The sequence below is a fragment of the Alexandromys fortis genome, unplaced genomic scaffold, assembly GCF_014885135.2.
Source record: "Alexandromys fortis isolate MF-2015 unplaced genomic scaffold, M_Fortis_MF-2015_v1.1 scaffold_130, whole genome shotgun sequence".
In the NCBI taxonomy this organism is placed as follows: Eukaryota; Metazoa; Chordata; class Mammalia; order Rodentia; family Cricetidae; genus Alexandromys; species Alexandromys fortis.
The window spans coordinates 739,851-760,480 of NW_026068016.1; the positions used below are offsets into that span (position 1 = coordinate 739,851).

Here is a 20,630-nt window from a genome sequence, read left to right on the forward strand (position 1 = left end):
TCTTGCTTCAGCAATACTTTCTCAGGGACACATGCACCGAAGGGCTAATTGAAAGTTTTTAAAAACTTTCTGCAGCAATGTGGTAGACATGCTTAAGAACATTCTTTAGCTCATTTTACCCCTCTGCAACAAAAGGCCCTATGTTCTAAACTTGAGCACTACACAAGAATCTGGACAGTGTGGAGTGATGAATGCTTCCCTTGTTTAGTGCAACCAAAAAGGAGGACAAAGGCCAAAAGTAAAAACCCAGGAGCAAGTTCTAAGCAAATCAAAGGCATATGAAATATTTAACCATTGAGGCAAAGACAAGACCGCCCAATCTGGCTAGTAAAAGGATAAAGATGAGCTGTGAAGGAGACAGCTGTTCAATCTGATGGCTCACGGGTTTGCTGAAGATGGAGAATGTTGCCAAAGTCACGACTCTCCTGAGCACAGGGCAGAGATTGTGTGCTGGGGTTGCTTATCGCACTCCTGTTATTCCCACTATGATGGAGATACTATGGGATCTACTAGGTGCCCAAACATGAGAAGTTAAAGACAGGTGAGGTAAGACCACGAGCAAAAAGAAACTATTAAAACAGGCTAGACAAAGGCAGGTGAGTCCTGACAGCATCTCCAATTTCAGGAAAACAGCAGCATAGACTTCATGCTTTTCCAACCCATCTCAACCAATCAGATGGAGGCATTTTCTCAAGTGAGGTCCCCTCTTCCCAATGACTTTAGCCTGTGTCAAGTGGACAAAAATCAACCAGCACAATGGAGAATACTTTTTGCAAACATGACTGTACTGTGTCTTTGAATCTTGGGAGATGCCTTCTGTATGTGTAGATAGTATGTTGCAAACTCAACAAATCTCAGATAAATTGCAACCTTACTGTATAGAGCTTCTCAGAGGAAAGTAAAACATGGTCTAAATAAAAAGAATTCTGGTTCCTTTTCCCGCCACATTTTTAAACTTGGTGCATGAGTGTGTGGGTATCCGTTCACACACGTGACAGGCTACAGCTCAAGCATGGAAATCAAAGGACAACTTGCAGGAGGTCAGTGCCCTCCTTCATGTGTGTTCTGGGCAGTACAACTCAGGTAGTCAAGGTGGCAGAAAAGGCCTTTACCCACACAGTCATCAAGCCTGCCACGGTTCCTCTTGACAACTTCTAATTTAAAATTTGTAGAGTCCTTAGAGGCTTCTATGTAAGTGAGAAACATTAGTAATGTACACACACATATACAAAGAACATTATATGTAGAAAATGCATGTTAGAGGACTGAACCATTGTAGGATCGAAGTTCTGGAAAGATTTCATACTGAACACAGTGTGTTTAGGCTGAGGTAGCACAGCTGGCTCTTCCCTGAGCCGTTACCTCCTAGGTAATGCTGTGTAGAAGCTGCTCACAGTGACAGGATCACAAACAACGGGGGTGGAGACATGTACTCAGAGCCAAAGCCAAGGTAAGCCAAGCCAAGCCAGTGCAACTACCTAACACACTGTCAATGTTTTACTTTTGAAACAGGCAGACTGGTACAAAATAGCACAGGACAGGAGGTTCTACTCCTTGCGCAGGATGGAAACACTGCTTGTAAGATAAAGGTTCCAGGTGAGGGTGAAGCTATAGGATGAAGGAATCACTTGTGACAGGAACAAGCGGTGTCAGCCATGTCTGCAGCCTCCACCTGCCTCTGCTTTCCTAGAGCTGTGACTAAAGGCAGCTGTCACCATCCAGGCTTGAAGAAACTTTTAAATTTGTCACGTCTCACTGATTTTCTGGTATGACATTCACAGCCCATGCTTTGGAAAACCGATCTTTATAACTGCTCTGGCTTCAGCACTCGATGAATCTTTCCTTGGAGACCGCACCACTTCCCTGGCTCGCTGGGCACTGCACTGTCTCCTGTCATGCTTGCCGTCTCTGCTCTTCATGACTTCTGCTGCTATGTGTGAAACTGACAGGCTTGGACCAGATGACTCAAATCTATACAGTCTGGGGGTGGGGATGCTGGAGAGGAGGCAGAGTGGTGAACAGAGGACCTGGCTTCAGGTTCCAGCACTTACATGGTGGCTCACAGTTCCAGGGGACTCAGCACCCTCTTCTGATCTCTGCTGGCACCAGGCACACAAGTGGTGGTTTTGCACATGCAGGCAAAACACTTGTAGACATAAAACAAATCCAAAGTAATTTTAACAAATTGTAGGCAAACTGTGAAACTCGAGGGTTCTTTGAAAATCTCCACAGAGAATCAAGACAAGATGTACACACGCTCAGGTTGCCGCCGTCACAATACCAAGGTTTTCTTAGGGGCTGTGTTCTCTTATGTGAGTTTTGTGGTTCAAGTTCAGCCTGAGTTCCAACAGTTCCTGGCAGAAGCCAGGGGTCAGATGGCAACAGAGCAGGGATGAGATACAAAATGGGAACAAACAAATCACAACCAATCCATACTCAGTTTGGTGTTTTTTTTTTCAGTTATTAATATCTCATCATTCTTTGGCCTGTAAATATGGTAAGATTCAAAAATATTTTAAACATCTTTTGGTCAGTTTTTCAAGTTTTGAAATGTCTTACTCATTAGAACTGACGAGGAGGGTCAACTACTTACCTTCAACAGGTGTGCCAGTAACAGCTGCTTGGTCTGACGCCACTTGAGGGGCTTAGGTGTCACTGCTGTAGTGGCAGTGTCGTAGCAGCTGACGCGGCACTCATTTTAAACATTTCAAGTGTGTAGGCATGTGTGAGGGCATGTACAGACTAGGACATTAGTGTCCTACGGGAGTCGGACCTCCCACCATGTGGGTTCTGGGAACTGAACTCAGGCCATTAGGCTTGGCAGCCATCCCACTGGCTCACGATTTCTTTGCCACGGCACTGGTTTGTGTAGAGCAGCTCAGCTTTGCTTCAGACTCCCCGTGCAGCAGAGGACGACCGAAACAAGATCGTCCTCGCCTCTACCTCCCAAGTGTGCTCTGGGTTTGTGTGCCGATGGGGTGAAATCCAGTACGCTGAGTTACACCTCTACCCCGCCTTTAGCCCAGGCTAACCTCAAACTCATAGCAACCACTCTGCCTCAGCTTCCCATGTGTTAGGATTACAGAGGCACACTACCACACTCTGTTTGGCGGCGGTGGTAAATGCTTTACAGTTAAGGGTGGTTTTGTCAATAAGGGTACAGCACAGACAAAGAGACTGATGAGGGTTTCTGGGTCTGAGGCCTTTGAAGCAAGCACAAACACTAACCTTTTTTAAATTAAAAAAAAAATCTATTCATTTTTACTTTGTGTGCACCAGTGTTCGCCTGCATGTATGTCTGTGTGATGTTGCTAGATCCCCTGCAGCTGGAGTTACAGACAGCTGGGAGCTGCCATGTGCATGCTCCAAGTTGGACTAAGTTCTCCGGGGGAGCAGCCAGTGCTCTTACCCACTGAGCCATCACTTCAGCCCCAAAGCTAAGTTTCTGACAGAGAGTGAAGTCAAGATTCTCAAGGCTTGGAAAGCCAGCATTATTTTGAAATTATATTCTAAAATGCAGTTAAAATCAGATTATAAGTAAAGTGCAATTACTGCTAAAGCTATGACTAAAAAGCCTTAGGAAGGCCAATTTTAAAGGAAAAATAGGATTTAACTCCAAATAGTCTCCTTATCCAACCTGAGTTAATGTTGGTGTGATCAATACTCAAGAGACTCAGCATGAACACAGGGTAGAGAATAGAATTTTAATTAGTATCAAAATCAGGACTTTTAGGGGCCAGTTTAGTACTTGCTGGAGTAAAACTGTGAACTGTTACTTGATAATTGACTTAGCTTCTAAATCAAGTCAGAATTACACATACTTGGTATATTTCTTTAGTATACACCAACATATCCCATGATTACATGCAGACATGGAAAGACAAGAACTATAAAACCAAAATCGGCATCAATGTTGATGAAATGATGAACTGGAAACAGCTGTCCAGAGATGCAGAACATCTGTTCTTCACTGAAGGAGTGGTTTGAACCCTGCTATCTCCCGGAGTTGACATAAACTCCAGCCGTGAAACCCAACAGCTCTGAGATGTGAGGAGAAGCAGACTTACTCCTTTCATTGACACTCGATGCACTCACCCACCTTTATCAACGGTCAGAAGACACGGGTTCGGCATTCCTGAGAATTAGATGAGACCTGCTAAATAAATAGGCAATGAAAATGACCTGAGTTCACAGCAACCTCCAAACTCAAAAGACGACGCCCCAGCTCCCCTGACAGTCATCAAAAGCCTCTTGGTCACGTGGCCCCGGCATCCTTAAACACTAGAAGTAAGTGCTGCATGCTGAGCAATGAGCCGACAGCACTAAGGGCGAGGAGTAACAGCCACAGAAAGTCGCGGGCTCTGCCACGCTACAGAGGAAAGAGCAGGGCAGATGTGGGTTGACTGGCTCTGTTCCCTGCAGCTACAAATCCCTTCCTTACACAGGAGGAAGACAGCACCTTGTGTGGAGCCCAGGGAGAGCTACCCAGAAGCAAGTGTTGGCCATAGTGAGAACAGCTACTGCCGCCTTCAGTGAGTCCAGAACCTATCTGTAGGTGACACTGGGCTGTTATTCTCCAGCTCACTCACATCTGCAGACTGTTCAGGGTCACGCGTGAGCACAGAAAAGGAGATGGTCTGTCTGCCTTTCATCCAAACTCTCTCAATTTGTGGTGCAACCTAATGCAAGGCACTTCAAACACTGGTGCCTCAGTATGTAAACATGCGACTTGGTAACATGTGTTACTTACCTCAGGGAGCATCTACACAGAGCACAGAACGCACACCAGATGAAAAGCACTGTGGAAACCTGTCGCTTCCTGTGCCCAAGTCTCCATGTTTTCTCTAGAGCGCTAAATATTAATGATGGTGGCATTACATCCCTTCACATGTTAGCTGTTTGGCACACAGGTTTTACATATTTCAAGTCATCACACGCTCTAGCCCAAAGGTGTTTTCTAACAGAGCCAATGCAGTATACCCAATGTGGAGTCCCTGTGTTGAAACTCTCAGCTTTCTCTGAGGTACATGTGACATCATAAAAAAAAAAATTAAGAAAAAAAATTGAACTAGTATTGTGTAAAACCATGTTTTTCATGAAAAACAAAACAAAAACAAACAAAAGCCCCCAAAACCTGGAAGTATGCCACAGCATCATCTGGTCATCTAAAGGGACAAAGGGGGATTGAGAAGAAAGGGCCTCAACATGATACAAAATAAATGTGGCTCAAAAGAAACATTAAAAATGTAATGTTTCATATGCTGAAATAACTAGAGGTAATAAATTATAAGTACAGTAGTTAAAATATTGCTTTTTAGCATTAGTTGTTTTTTTAAAAAACAAGTTAAATTTAGAACATTTTAAATTTGTTATATTCTTCTTTCAAAGTAACTGTGGACATGGAAGCCTTCACAAAATCAACCCCATGATGCCACCCTGTGGTCTTCACACAGAATGTACTCAACTCTGACCACCTTAGAGTTACAACATCTGTAGGTCAATACATTGTATCAGACTCCTTCTGGAGAGCTGGGCTGCTATGGCTGCTTCCCTGCAGTTCACCTGAGCCCTCCACACTTCCACGCCTGCTGATTCTCTGCAGGGGCTTTGCTAGACTCACAATCAAAATTACAGAAACAGTAAATAATTTCTTTAGAACTGAAAATGTGTTTTTGTTCAAATAAAGTGCTTTTAAATTAAAGTATTTCTTGCCCTAAAAAAACCTGGAACCTTCAACTCTCCATATCTTGACATATTTTAACAGAAAAAAAAAAAGTATTGGTCCATTTATATCCTTCAAGAGTTCAGACTGGATCCAGGCTGGGCTTCGTGTCGTTACCACGCTCGTGCTTGTACATGAATGTTAAAAGAAAAAGAGCAACGTCCAAGGATGACCAGTAGGCAGTGTGCGACGTGACGGCTGACCAGTAGCGGTTCTCCACAAGGCCTTCTCGGAGTTCAAAGTCAATCCTGTGCTCCAGCTCCACTGAAAAGACAAGAGTTAGATAAGATTACCAAGTGTCTGAGGAAGCCTGGGGACGGCTGGGTGGAAACGATTTCTAAATTGTCACCCTCTACTCTAAATCATGAGGCAGTAAGAGTCAAAGCGGTCAGGGTTCTATGGGGTTCTGCTCCACTGCCCAGGTCAGCAAGGAATAATGAGGAAACAGACACACACCCACTTGTTACCATGGCATACTTCTGGAGTTGGAGGACTATTTCTATCTCCCTTCCTTGAAGTCCTTCTTGCATCCCCGGAGAAATGGGGAGGCCCCACAGAACACACGTTTCTATGGGGATACGCTCCACAGCAACCACTGAGATGTCTTCTAAAGTTAACTACTATTATTTCACAGCTCCACAGTGTCCTGCCCCTGTAGGCTGGATTCCTTAGAGCAGCTGCCACACAGTTCAGACTACGGCATTTAGTGGGGTCTAGCCTGTGCTGTGACATTCAAGTACTCAAATGAACCCACTTTGGTGGGAAAAGTTAAACTGTCCTCGCAAAACTGGAAAACAACCGAAGAGCCCTAGGCTCTCCTAACGGGCTAACATAATGGACCTCTGAGGTGGAATGCCTTCCAGGCTATAAACACTTGCAGGAAACACCCACATAGAACTTTCACAAAGTTTTTAACCCAAATTTTTCACTTAATTAAAATAAAATTAATCCATAATAAGTCAGAAATAGCCGAAATCCATATGGATTTAGTTAAGAATGCTCCAATCCTTTATTTTTGTACTCCATGGGCCTTCACGAGATTTGTAAGCACAGTCACTCACACCAGACCAGAATATGAAGATGAGAAAACTGAATTCTCAAACATGATACGAGGAGTCAAGATGAAGTGGGTCACAAAGACAGAAAAGTGGCAAGTGTGTAATCTGGGAGGACTCAACCTCAAATGCTGCTGCATGCTCCTGCTTAGTCCAAACCTCTGCACAATGTTTTCAAATCAAAGGCTCATTTTCCTTGCATTAGGAATTACTTGGCTCCACTTTGATTTTAAGGTCCTGAAATTAATTCTTTTTTTGTGTTTGTTTTTGTGACAAGATTTCTCTGTATAGCCCTGGCTGTCCTGACCCTTGCTCTGTAGACCAGGCTGGCCTCGAACTCTCAGAGATCCACCTACCTCTGTCTCCTGAGTGCTTGAATTAAAGGTGTGCACCACCACCACCCAGCCTGAAATTAATTCTTAATGTGCAACCACTGTCCTAAAATGCTGCTTTCATAAAGTGTTATCTATTTATTATGGCCCTTGTCATCCTTGTCACCTCTGCAAACATCAGCTATGATGTTACCTAGACTGGCTCCATCTGTGCTTTTCTGTTTATCTCTGGGCTTGGGTTAGAGCAATCAAAATGCAAATTAGGCAGCCAGCTTTCCTTCACAAATGTGCTCTGTCTCAAACTTCCTTTGGTCCTCAGTGCAGTTCCTGCACACCTTGCTGGCTTTGTGGAAAGACCAGGGAAGATCAGGGATGAAATGGAGTGGGTCTGGGTTGTTCTCCTCGCTTCCTTTTGTACAGAATCTCCAAAGGAAAGAGGAGCTACATGGCAGTAGCACTTTGTAATGCTGTACAATATGCTCTTGGCCAAGACAGGTTCGGACGCACAGGTGGCCCTGCTGCCTCAATTCTGTCACGCTGAGACTTGGAGGGACAACACAGGAGATGGACTCTCCTAGTTTTTCTAACTTTCTGGGATCATGGGGAAAGGAAAAGGGAAAATTACCTTTTCTTCTTTTTCTATGCTTCAAATACCTAAATGTAAAATCTGTTCAAAACAAACAGACCCTTGTTCCTGAGCAGGTGGAGAGAATAAAGCTGAGAAAGCAGCTGTGGTTGAACGTAGGTGTGTGTGTGTGTGTCTGTGTACACCCAGGCCGAGTGACAACTTTGGGCGTCCTTCCTTAAGTGCTGGCCTTTTTTGTCTGCTTCTTCAGACAGCATCTCTCATCGGCTTGGAGCATGTTAACTAGGCCAGGCTGGCAGGCCAGTGAGGGCCAGGGATTCAGCCATCTCTGCCCACTCAGAACTGCAGGTACAAACATATACCACCATGCCCGGCTTTTAAAGAGTGGGCTTTGAGGCTTGAACTCAGTTTCTCTTGCAAGGATTTTTCTGACTGAGCTATTTCTCCAGCCCAATTAAATTATTTATTTATTTATTTATTTTGGGGGAGGTGTTAGGCTATATGACTAGTGGCTGGGGATACTTAGGTGACTTCTTTTTTTTTTTTAAAAATATTTATTTATTTATTATGTATACAATATTCTGTCTGTGTGTATGCCTGCAGGCCAGAAGAGGGCACCAGACCTCATTCCAGATGGTTGTGAGCCACCATGTGGTTGCCGGGAATCGAGCTCAGAACCTTTGGAAGAGCAGGCAATGCTCTTAACCACTGAGCCATCTCTCCAGCCCCCTTAGGTGACTTCTTGAGGGAGTTCACTGAGTTAGGTCAATATAAACTCTGCTCTGGAGGCCAAAAAGGACCCAGTATGTTATACTCTTTGAGTATCAAGTAATATGGATTTTGATAATTGAAAAAGATGCACGAAAAATTAAAGGTGGATAAAATAACAAAAGAAAACCCTGAACACATTTTTTTAACATCAAAGATAAAAATTCACTATTAGTAAGAGAAAGATGAAAGAGAGAGAAACTACAGAAGAGCGAGAAATTGGTCAGCAAAGGAACTGTAAGCTGTAAGACCAGTCCTTAGCGGCAGATTGGGAGTGCTGGAAAGGAAGACTGAGAACGCGTCTGCATCAGTACTGCTGGGTTTAAGACGATCCGGCCTGGCAGAGGCCATCTGTGCTTGTGTTAGGATGAGCTGTGGGGCAACTAGGAGAGATGCAGTTCTTCGTACCAGGGAGCCTTTTTATATCGACATGAAAAGAAGAGTGGAATGTCTGCGGTCTCGAGGACAATAGAGAAGACAGACAGGGGCCTAATGCCGTCCTCCTGTCTCTGAAGTCCTCTTTTGTAGGCATTTCTGAACACTGAAGCGAAGATGAGAAAATGCACATACAGTCTGCAGTGACAGCACTGTGGCTGCTCTCCCAGAGGCTAGCCCAGTTCTCACTGAGCCCATCTCTAAAGCAGACCATTTTCACAGTGTGCGGAGCACCACCCCTGACATATACCATACCGAGGCTATCATCTTTACTCTGCATTACATTTTCCGGAAAAAGAAGTTGTGGGAGATAAAAGAACGATTCTTGAAGTCTGAAATCTGTGAAAAAAAACAAACAAACAAGATGCTGTAAAGGCGAGGCTGATGGTTAAAAATGGCCTTCAGTGTTGCAATGGCCAAAACGTTAGAGCTGATGAGCCTAGCACACACACAAAACAGCACACCCTAGGTCTCTGGGAGGAGCTCCTTCATGGAATACATAAGCACAGCTCAATCTCCAGTCAATGTCAGGTCTGCTGACAGCTCCATACTCCTCAAACTTAGTGCTAGTTCAGGTTGTAACCCGGAGGGCGACAAAACAAACGAAAAACCCTACAAGTGCAGATCCTTTCCTTTAACATGCTATAAACACAGGGACACAAGAAATGAAACCATAAGACGCTTTAAAATGAGCTGGTCTTTTCAGAAGTGAAGCTCGCTAGTAAGATGTGTCAACTTGATGAGAAAATAAAGACGGTCAACTGACACACTTACTCTTCAAAGAGAAAACTTGGTCACGAGTTCAGTCTGTGTCCTCCTCACCCTCAGATAACGAGACTCAAAGACAGTGGCGTCAGAACAGAGGTTATCCTGAAGAGCTGAGGCAATCAGTGTGAGGAGGAGGAAGGAAACTCAGTCACCTAATCACAACAGCCAAATTCCAGAAAGATTTAAGGGACAGAAGTTTCAGGATTGCAAGACAGCAATTATGACATAAAAGTCAGGACTACACAGAAGGATACACTACTGAGGCAAGTCAAAGAATTATTGACACAAATTCCAAGTGACTTAAGACAGAATTGTATCGCCATAGGTCTGATTTTAATTATTTTAATAGTCCTATCTCTATTGAGAGATGACTACGAAGACTCAAGATGATCTCAGATCTGGTACAGACTAAGGTTGGAATTTAAAATGAGAACTGCTAAGCATTTACATGGAAGCATGACACAACATGGCATGGGTGTAGCTCAGCAGGGCTGCAGGCTGCATGCACAGCACACACTAGGCCTAGGTCTGAGGGAATGCGTGCAGTGAGTCTGTCCAGCTGAGCACCTAGCGACTGCTGGGTAGGAAGAACTGTTGCTCTGCTACCATGAGACATGTTCACTAGTATGTACACAAAATGAAAACATCTTCTTTGCTCAGATTCTCTATGTGCTCACTCCTTTTTCTGGGGTCTCCAGTGTCACTGGGAGAGTCTGGCCCCCCTCTTGTTCATCACCATCACCGGTAGCTTGCGGTAGCAAGACTATGGAGAACTGCAGCTTCTTAATACTACCTCACAGAATTCTTTCAGAAGCTAGCAGTTTTGATTTCTGCATGTCCCTAATGCTTACATATTTACAGTCATGTTTCCAGGTCAAAATGAATGAATTCAGTGTAAGAAATCAGGAAAATGAGTTTTATACAGATATCAAAGTCTAAAAAGAATAGTCTTACATGGTTCCAACAACTCACAAACATAAATTTAGCACTCGAAAGGAATGAAAAATGTCATTGGCCCAATTAGGAATGCTCAGACCTAATGCTAATCCACCCTGGGGAGGCTGAGTGTGGAGGAACTATGCAGTCTCTGGATGCCACCCTGACTTGTTCTGGTTGCAGGTCACTTCAAAATTCAGGGAGGCAGACGCAGCAAGAACACAATGCTATCAGTAACTGCAATGGAGTCTGTACCAATGACCGAAGCAGTCATTTTCTCTTGCTAGCTGCAGAAAGGGAGCAGCTATGTAAGAACTTGTCTATCCTTATCACCAGTGGGAATACCCGAAGTGCTAGTACTACTACTGGACACTTAAAAATAATGTTCGCTGATGGACTAATGTTTCACAGCTATGTAAGATTAAAAAAAAAAATAAAGTTCATCTTACTGCTACATGTATCTACTCATAGAAATCCCTTTGTATACCAGGTAACCAGGGCAGGAACAGAAGACACAGTAACACGCCTCTGCTTTGGAGGTCTCATAAAGTTGGATGTGTGTGTGTTTAGCTGCAGGACAGCAGTGTTTCAGAACTCTCAAGGCCAGATACAGGACACGTCTATAGTGATAATGGGAAATTTAAACCTTGGTAATTGTAGTAAAAATACACATTGTAAAAGCTAGGGGCACTTACCCCACAGACTGTCTTGTGATGGAGAGCCCTGGTTAAAATGATCTAGTAACTTGTCACTGCAGACACTAAAACTATGCTTTCCTAAAAAGTATTCTTTTCAGACCTGAATGCAGACCGCAGGTATTCCTGTCCTCCCCTCCCCTCCTAAACTACAGACCTGAATGCAGACATCAGGTATTCCTGTCCTCCCGCCCCTCCTAAGCTACAGACCTGAATGCAGACAGCAGGTATTCCTGCCCTTCCCTCCCCTCCCCTCCTAAACTACAGACCTGAATGCAGACAGCAGGTATTCCTGCCCTCCCGCCCCTCCTAAGCTACAGAGGTAAGCACACAAACTGGAGGAGAACCACAGGAACTAACATGCAGAGTCGAGGAAGCTGGAGCTGCTGTGAGGCAGGGTCTGTGTCACCACGGTGGTAGTAGCAGGTGAAGCGACAGGCTTCTTCTCATCTTCCACTGTGTCTTTAGATGTCTCAGATGGCTGTGATGTTGAAGAACGTCCGAATCTCGAGAACAACATTCCTCCAAGCCCCTTTCCAATGCTAGCAGCCCCTGTATGTCACAGAATAGGGCAGTCACTCTGCTGACTCACCCCACAGAGCACTGAAGGGCACCACCCATAATTACAGCCGACTGGCATTTTTCTCCAGGGTGGTGACCTAAAAAATATTCCAATTTCTACTGTAGGTTTTAAAACAAGAATGATGGTTAAAAGAAGAAAAGCTGTATAAATTCTAGGAATACAGATATACAAACACACAACCAAGATATTTTATCCAGATGTTCATTGCTATGGAAGTATTTGGCAAAATTAAAGCTTCAAACAAAAGACCCATGTTGTTGACATGGGGCATATACCTATTATTAAGAAGTATGTGTCTTACTAAATTTATGCTATAAAAAGCCAATAATAACCTTTGAGCATGAAGTCAAACAGTAAGCAAGTTTGGTGGGTAAGGCCTACTTATACTGCCATCTTGTGGCATTTACACAAAGGACACTGGGCCCAAAACAAAGAACAAATTCAAGGGGTATGCTATTGGCATGTCCAATTTCTGTGTTGGCACAAGCAGTACTCAAAGGGAGATGAAATACCCCTGTTGGTCTAGGAAGCTAAAGCACTAATTGACTTGACTTTCAGAAGACATAAACATCCTGATGGGGAGATTCCACCAGAACGCAGAAGAGGAAGTGAAGCAATAAAAACATCTCTCAGGATCCCTCAGTAAGTCACAGGGCCAAGACTACGACGACTGAGAGAATGCTGTTTCTTGTTCTTAATGTAACTGGAGGACACCACAGCTTCTGCTTCAGTCAGCAGGGAAGCCTGGACAGTTGGAAACTTTCTAACAGCAGATTTCCAACCACCCCCAACTTAAGTGCTTACACTCATAGATAAGAAGCAAGAGAAATTACCCAATATGCTTGCTTTGCCAATGTTAGTTATAGATTCTCCATAGTGGCGCCGTGACATGACCGGGGAGGTAACGGGGCTCGGGATATTTGCAATGCTTTCACTCTCTGAGACTGAGGTAGGTTCTTTTGCTGGGTTGAGGAAGTTTGGCTTCATGTGTTCATAAGGTAGAGGATTTGAAGTGTTGTACCAGTGGATTTGGACCGGGGAAATGTTGCTGTAGTGCTTCAGAATTAACGGCTCTAACCTGTAGGCCTAGACATTTAAAAATGCAGAGAAATACAACATTAATACAAAATGTTTGGACTTTACTAAAATACTTATTCCTAAAGCTCAGCTGAGTAAGTAAATCTTTGAGCAAAAATTTAAAAAGTGGCTTTAAAATATACTTCATATTTCTCACTGCTAATATATGTGGTTGTCTAATTACATATTCCTACTGATGAGACTACAAAAAAACTGGAGTTAGTTTTGACTAATGGTATCTATTAAATTATTTTCAGTGAAAAGGACTAAGGTTTTTTTATTTTTTACCACATTCTGATATAATCTAACAAGATTTATGTCAGACTCACAAAGCTGAAGTGGTGGATGATAGCCCAAAATGTAGTAAATAAGATCTAATATTTAGATCTTGTTATACTTGATTGCAAACACCTGACTCCAATAAGAAAGAGCCTAACTTAAAAGCCAACCCAAGGCTGCCTTCTATAGCAATGAGTCAGTCACCCACTGTAGGTGTAGCACAGACGCCCACCTCTATCACTAACTGTCATTAGCGGTCTGCCATCCGTTTGGTTACATGATCTCAGAGCCATCTCATAGGAGGAAAAGAGGATGCCTGCAAAACCTGCCTAGCAAAGGTCCACCCGAAGCATTAAAGAAAGTATTAGGGAAAACAATGCAGCTTGTATGCACGCTTAGGACACGTGAAGCTCTAGGTTCAAATCCCAGAACCAAACACAGAGAAGCCTAATTTGAGATGTACAAAGAAAACAGAATTCATGTGTGCAGAAAAACACTTGAACATACAGACATGCTGGTCTCAGTGACCGCCTCGACCGTGCTCTGTATCCAAGCCTCTAACAGACTTAGGCTGCCATCCTAGAGGAAGCTTATTTTTAGCTCTTCCGTTTCAGTTGGGAGTTTTCTCTTAGACATGGCAGTTAGAAATTTAAACACATGGGTCTTTCTAAAATTCAATAGTCCGTCAGCCAATGTTTATTTAGCGCTAGGTAATCAGTTTTCAAAAAGAGTTCACACAATTATAATAAAAGCTAATTTCAGATAACTGTTTAAAATAGTGTTTCTATGTGTGTTATACTGACTGTTTTCCCTAACGAGATGTAAGGAAATTTCTGCACTGTGTAGTGAGAAATTGAACCAGGTAGTGTGTCATGCCCGTCCCCCTGCAAACTAAGCGAGCACTTTAATGCAGAGCTACTCCAGTCTGAAAATACTTGTCTATTTATAACAGCATGGAAGATCTCAGTGTTTACCTTTAAAAACATTTAAAAGAACAAATATAGTAAAAAATTGAAAAAAAATGAGCATTTTATACATTGACTCAACTAATGCATGATATTACCTTTCATGCTTTGAAGGGGATCTGTCAGACTCATCTCAATTTTATACAACATTTCAGAAAAACAGCACTTAAAGCAGAAAAGTTTTTTTTTATATTTACTTAAGAGTTATGTGTATGTGTACCATAAGGAAGTGTGCAGTGCCCATGGAGGCCAGAAGGGGGCTCCGCTGAAGCTGGATTCACAGAAGGTAGTGAATCACCTGAAGTGGGTACTGGGAATCAAACCCAGGTCCTAGGCAAGAGCACCAACTGCTCCTGACAACTAAGCCATCTTTCCAGTCCCTGATAGGTGTTATAAGAGAAGATCCTCTCTAACACTTTATTTCATGAACTCTGAATGAACCAACAGTGTTAAAAACACAACCTTTTCGAGTCAGAAATGAATCTTCTGTTAGCTCACGGCCCCTGCCAGGGTTGCTGCTCATAGAGAACAGTTAGGGATCTAGGAAGCTCACAGTGAAACTCACCACTGGGTCTGTAGGATGAAAAATATTTAGTAAGCGGTTACAAATCTCTCGAGGTAAAATGTGATCTTGACTTCCAGTATTTCCTGGTCTGATGCCACGCAATGCCAAAAAAACTGCTAGTGGGGATCCCATACAGAAGAAATTCTCAACCTAAAATGAAAAGAGCCATCCTGAATTGAAACAACCTTGAAGTGTTATTTTCAACAGAATAATAAAATACAAACAATAAAATTAAATCTAAGTATCTATGTTTTAAGTAAGCTTTGTTTACATTACTTGTTAATTACATACCAGCCATTAATGATTTTATAGTAATTTACTTCCAGTGGGGTTTTCATTATTTTAAAATATATTATTTTTAAGTTAAAGCTGAGACAAGGAGGGAGGTGAGGGGAGGCGTGTTGTTGCACTTCTAGTTCCTGGTCAGGGTGACACGAGGCTCCGCCTCTACGCCAGGTGCCGTGAAGGTCGGGACCAGCAGTGGGGTAGAGCCACTGCTCCCAAGCTGACGGAGTGGGGGGGAATGCCATGGAAGAATGGAGCCGCCAACTCTAGGCCTTTACAGGGGGCGGGGCATGCAGTGGCCAGTCCAAGAGAGTGAGGATCTACAGTTGAGACTGGGGTATCCAGGCTGGAAGAATGACCCACTAGACTGTTAATCATTTGGACTAAGTAGAGAGAAAAAGGTACTGGATGATTCTTGAGAAAAGACATAGGTAAGACTGAAACAAAAGTGTGCATGTGTGTGAATCTACTTGGGATGATAACACTCAGATCTCTGACTATCCAAGGAAGACAGGCTTCATTTATATTTTAGGCTGTGAGGAACAGCACTTAGCCCATATTCTGGGAAGCATAACCTGGTAGCAGTGTGTGTGGATGCACCAGGAAACTGAGAAACTACTGATTTGGAAAAAAAAAATTCTTGAAAGGAATGAGGCAAGAGATAATCTCAAGCAGGGCAGGCCCAGTTGTCATTCATAATGGGAACATTCGAGGATCGAGTGGGGGTGCTTGCATGGAGACAGTAAAGAATGGGTCAGAGACAAAACAATGCAGTTCCACTGTCAGAGGAAACTGTCCCCAAATCTTATTTTTGTTCACAGGTAAGTTTGAGATGTCTGTACCGTGTGGCTGAAAAGTTAGAGCAAGGGTATAGAAATGTATCTTCTGCCATCAATCGACATGACTGTAGTGACGGCGCGTGAGGCCAAGGATGTGCTCAGAACACGGAGAGCTGCACACAGACCTACATTTAGTCAGCAGGAGGAAGGGGAACTCGACAAGGGAGAGGGAAAGAACCAGAATCCAGGGCAGCAGGTAAGTCAAGATTCTGGTCCTCATACCCTCATCCGACCATCCTCTGACAGGGTTTCGGCCTCCAATTCTATGCGCCTGTAACTCTTTCCAAAAAGAGTCAAGACAGGAGGACTTCTATTTTTAGAGAAAAAACACAACTGAAGATTTATTTCGAAGGAATATTCTGAAATGGTGCCTTCATGCTTCTGAACCTGGAGCCTCACACATGCTATCGCCAAGCTGCCCAACCCAAGGAAAAGCAGTGCAAACCAGTTCTCCTATAGATAGAGAGAAGAGGTCTGAAAGAGACAGAAAATGAAGCTGCACTTGCGGCTCCTGTCTGTAATCCCAGGAGGCAGGACAAAGAGTTTGAGGTCAGGTGGGCTACAGGGTAATTTTGAGATTAGCCTGGGCTACTAGATGAGTTTCTGTCTCAAAAGCAAAACCAAGGATTGAGGGGGGAGGATGGCTCAGTGGGTAAGAGCACTTACTCTTCAAGCATGAGGACCTAAGTTTGACTTCCTAGCATTCATGGAAAGAAGCTGAGTGCAGCTATGCATCCTGTCACCCCAAGATTGTGGGGCAGATAGAAGGATACTGAAACCCTGCAAGCCAGCCACCTCATCAGAATGGAAAGTTTCTCGTTCAGCGAGAGATTCTATCCTAAGGCAAAAAGACAGAGTGATAGAGGAAAACTTTGTCCTCTGACCCCTCTGTATACAGGGCAGGCACTTGCGTTGCATATTCAAGCATACCTCCCCCCCCCCAAACACACATACACTAACCCTGCAGATTCAAGTGCATGAACCAGCCACGTACATATTGGCATGCGCACACACACATACCAGCCACCCAATATTAAAAACAGGTGACAAGAGGAAGCTATGACATTCTGTGCAAAATGCCCCGTCACTTCATAACCATAAGTCATCTCTTCCATACCATTTTGTTCATGGTGGCTGCAGTCTGACAAATACAAAGGTACTGTTCTCTCAGTCTGTTGTGACTGTTAAATAATGAAAAACACTAAAGTATCATGTGTGGACATGTATGATGTGTATGTGGGGGCATGTGTGTACCATGGCACACATGTGGAGGTCAGCAGACAATTCTGTAAAGCTGCTTCTTTCCTTCTACCTTTATGAGGGTTACAGGGATTGAACTCAGGTCACCAGGCTTGCATGCAGAGCAAGACTCTTTCCCTGATAAGTCATCTCACCAACCCCATCAAAGAATTCTGAAGACAAAAAGGAACTTCCTTGTTCAGAGATGAGTAACCAGCTGAGTTCAGAAAGGTCACACCCGCCCTGGCTAACAGTACTAACTAGATAGAAGTATCGCAGCCAGAGCAAGGCTCATTGTCCACACTGCACACCATGCTTGTCACTGCTCCTCCTCTCCTGGCCAAGTGCGACAGGATGGACGTCAGCATCCTCAAGGTCAATCTATCTATTGGTTATCCACATAGAAAAATGCCTCCTGACACTCTTCTTAAATGCTCAATTCTCTCTACGTTTCCCTCTAAATAACGATGAGGAGTCTATATTAAGCTATGCATGACTTGCATCAGAAGAAACCCAGTTATATGTACAGGTTCTACTCATGTGGTACTGAATCTAAGATCATAATATACTTAATGTGTCCTATCCAATTCTTTAGTAAAAAATAGTTTTATCTACCAGATACATTTATACATTTATCATTAATTATGTATGGCAGTGCTGATATTTAAATTCTAGATTAAGATAATTCCAGAGACCATATTCTTTAAATAGATGTTTCAACTTTACCATTTCATCACCCCGTGCCCCCACAGGGCTAGGGATTGAACCTAGTGCCTTGTTCACGCCGGCCAAGCACTCTGCCACCCAGCTCAACAACCTGGTTTTGAAATGGTGTTATGTTAACAGAGAAACAGTGTGGGGGATCCAGTACAGGGATCTGGCATCCTCTTACGGCATCTTCAGGCACCAGGCACACACGTGGTTTATACATATTCATATAGGCATTCAACCACATTCACAAAAATACTAGCTAAAGAACTGTGCCAGTCACAGAGTCACCCCACACTTGAGGATGGACGCTAAGCTCCTGTGTGAGATGACGTGAACCACGCATGCAGGGGTCACGCAGAGGTCCACACACCTTCTCTTTACTACTCCAGGAGAGAACACTTCCCACAGCAGGGGCAGCATTGACATCTTAGGCTTCACTAGGGCATCGTTTTAACTCATCTAGAACCTAGTTTCACTCTGCTCTCTCAAGCAGATGGCAGTTCCTCTTCTCACAGCCCTTTGCCAAGTCCTGACAATGCCAGTCAAATGGACCCTGGCAGCCTTGTCTTGGGCTTTGTTCTAGACTTCATAAACTGAAGCACCCAGCTTCCTACCCTGAACTCCTGCCTGCCCACTTCCTTTTATTTCCTTCTTGCTGTGGACCATACATTTTGTTCCTTCTAAATAGTAAATGTCACCACACATCTGTCTCAACTTTTCTTCTCCTTGCTTTTATTTTCTCTTTCAACTTGGCCAAATGTAAACCGAGCTAAAGAACAAGTGTTCAATCCTCCTAAAGCCTCCCAGACAGAAGGAAAGCCCCTTCTCCAGTGCACTGCTGCTCTGTACACTGCTAAGGGCACCTAGGCACTGCCAGGTCCCAGGGAGAACCATCTCGCCCATGCTGTTCTTTGGAGCAAGTGTCCAAGCACACAGTATATAACCCACCATGACGAAGCCTTCATTTAACTAAATTTTCATGACACCATACTCCAATGTCCAAAAAGTATCAAGACGATGAGAGGCTGATCTCTTCCCTTACCTTAAATTTTAAGGCAGGTGCTTGTGTTATGGACGACGCCTTCAGTCCGTGTAGCCGTTCTTCTATTTCCCTCAGCCTAGGAGGCAGCATGAGATCACACATACATTTACAGTTTCACAACAAATCATCATTACTACTTTATGAAGCACCGATGGCTCTCACACTCGCCCCTTCTGTGACAATGTTTAATCAATTCCTGCTGTACTGCTCAGGGCCTGCAAAGGCACTTCTTACCACACTTGTATATACATAACTATCCACCTACCTATCCCCGCTTCTCTCTCTACCTGCCTGCCTGCCTTGCTTTAAAAATTATATTTTATACTCTCTTCTTCAATCTTTTTTAAAAAAATGTCTTTTCCTCATCAATATTTAGTAATGAATTTTATAGGTGTTTTCACTGTATTGCCCCCACCTACTTTAATTTCCAAAACAGTCATTATTTGTTGAGCACCCGAGAAGCCATGTTTGACCCCCCCCTTGGCTAAGGACACCCGAGTCGCCTGTTTTATTACTCTCCGGCTTTGCTCACATCTAATACATTCGCTTACATTTCTTTCTCAAGAAAGCCACGACTCACTTTCTCAGACAGACTTACTCATTTACATATGTAAGTATTTTCTTAGTTATCCTGGACAGTCTCATGTTGCCTGGGCTAACTTTGAAATCTTGATCCTCCTAGCTCGACTTCCTAACTGCAAGGATTACAAGCTTGTGCCACCATGATTACATTTTTAAAACAGGTGTAAGTGTTCTGATTTATTTTGAATCACGGGTGTGCACATGTTGATAGATGTGAATGGAGTGCCTGCACAAGCCAGAAGAGGGTGCTGGCCTCCTGGAGCTGGTGCAGCAGGCGACTGTGTGGTCTGACGACCAAATTCCTGTCCACTCAAAGTGTCACTGGATTTACACATCACGAATGCTGCTCTGAGGATTGCCAAACTTATTTTCTTTTATGTTTATTTGAGACAGGTTTCTCTGGGTAACCCTGGATGTCCTGGAGCTAGCTTTAAAGGCCAGTCTGGCTTCAAACTCAGAAATCTACCTGCCTCTGCTTCTTGAGGCTGGAATTGAAGGTGTGTGCTACCACACCTGCTAAACGTCATTTTCTTCCGAGACTAATAATCATTTTGTTATCATAATATTTATGTCTTCGGCACCTAATAAATCAAATCCTGAGACAACTACTCTAAAAGTAAAACAAAACCAATGCTTTGAGTAAAAATTTTGTCAGTTAACCCAGTTGTTTGTATAAAACGCTAAACTATCAGAATCAGTGTCTTCCATTGTAAACTTGTATCAGTTAGAGGAGGAAGATGGTGAACGCAAGTGTCACCTAAGATAATAATGCAGCAAAGAGTTAAAGGATGCTAAGAGGGCCATTAAATCTGCTTATAGTTATATGCTATATAACTGTTAAGAGATAACATGTAAAATAATTGGCCAAGAGTAACAAAGTTTTAATACTATTTTCAGAATAAAGGTACAGACCAGCAAAACAAACGATTACAAACTGCAGACAGTGGGAACAAACTGTGAGCAAAGATGGAGGAAGAGGAAATTATTCTGTGGAAAAATGCATGTAATAAAAGTATAAAAATTAATAACCTATAGGTTGGTTAGGTATGTTATCTAATAATCTATACCTTGAACAAAGCATAAAGCTTTTTTTATTACTATATTTGTGTTTGTTCTATGCATGCGTGTGAGCACAGAAGAGGCACTGGATTTCCTGGAGCTGGAGT

General features: G+C 43.3%; 1 protein-coding gene across 4 annotated transcripts in view; it reads right to left on the minus strand.

Annotated features, from left to right (window-relative positions):
- Positions 1-3,690: 3,690 nt before the first annotated feature.
- Positions 3,691-20,630, minus strand: part of Ddhd1 (DDHD domain containing 1) — a 74,613-nt gene continuing 57,673 nt past the window's right edge. For 2 of the 4 annotated variants that reach the window (XM_050162372.1, XM_050162374.1), the window contains 6 exons: positions 18,883-18,958; positions 14,767-14,916; positions 12,714-12,966; positions 11,658-11,849; positions 9,154-9,237; positions 3,691-5,986 (listed from right to left, as the gene is read on the minus strand). In XM_050162372.1, the coding sequence (XP_050018329.1) occupies positions 5,805-5,986; positions 9,154-9,237; positions 11,658-11,849; positions 12,714-12,966; positions 14,767-14,916; positions 18,883-18,958 (937 nt within the window). In that variant the 3' untranslated portion in view covers positions 3,691-5,804. The remainder of the gene's footprint in view (positions 5,987-9,153; positions 9,238-11,657; positions 11,850-12,713; positions 12,967-14,766; positions 14,917-18,882; positions 18,959-20,630) is intronic. The other 2 variants (XM_050162373.1, XM_050162375.1) reach the window with 1 other exon arrangement.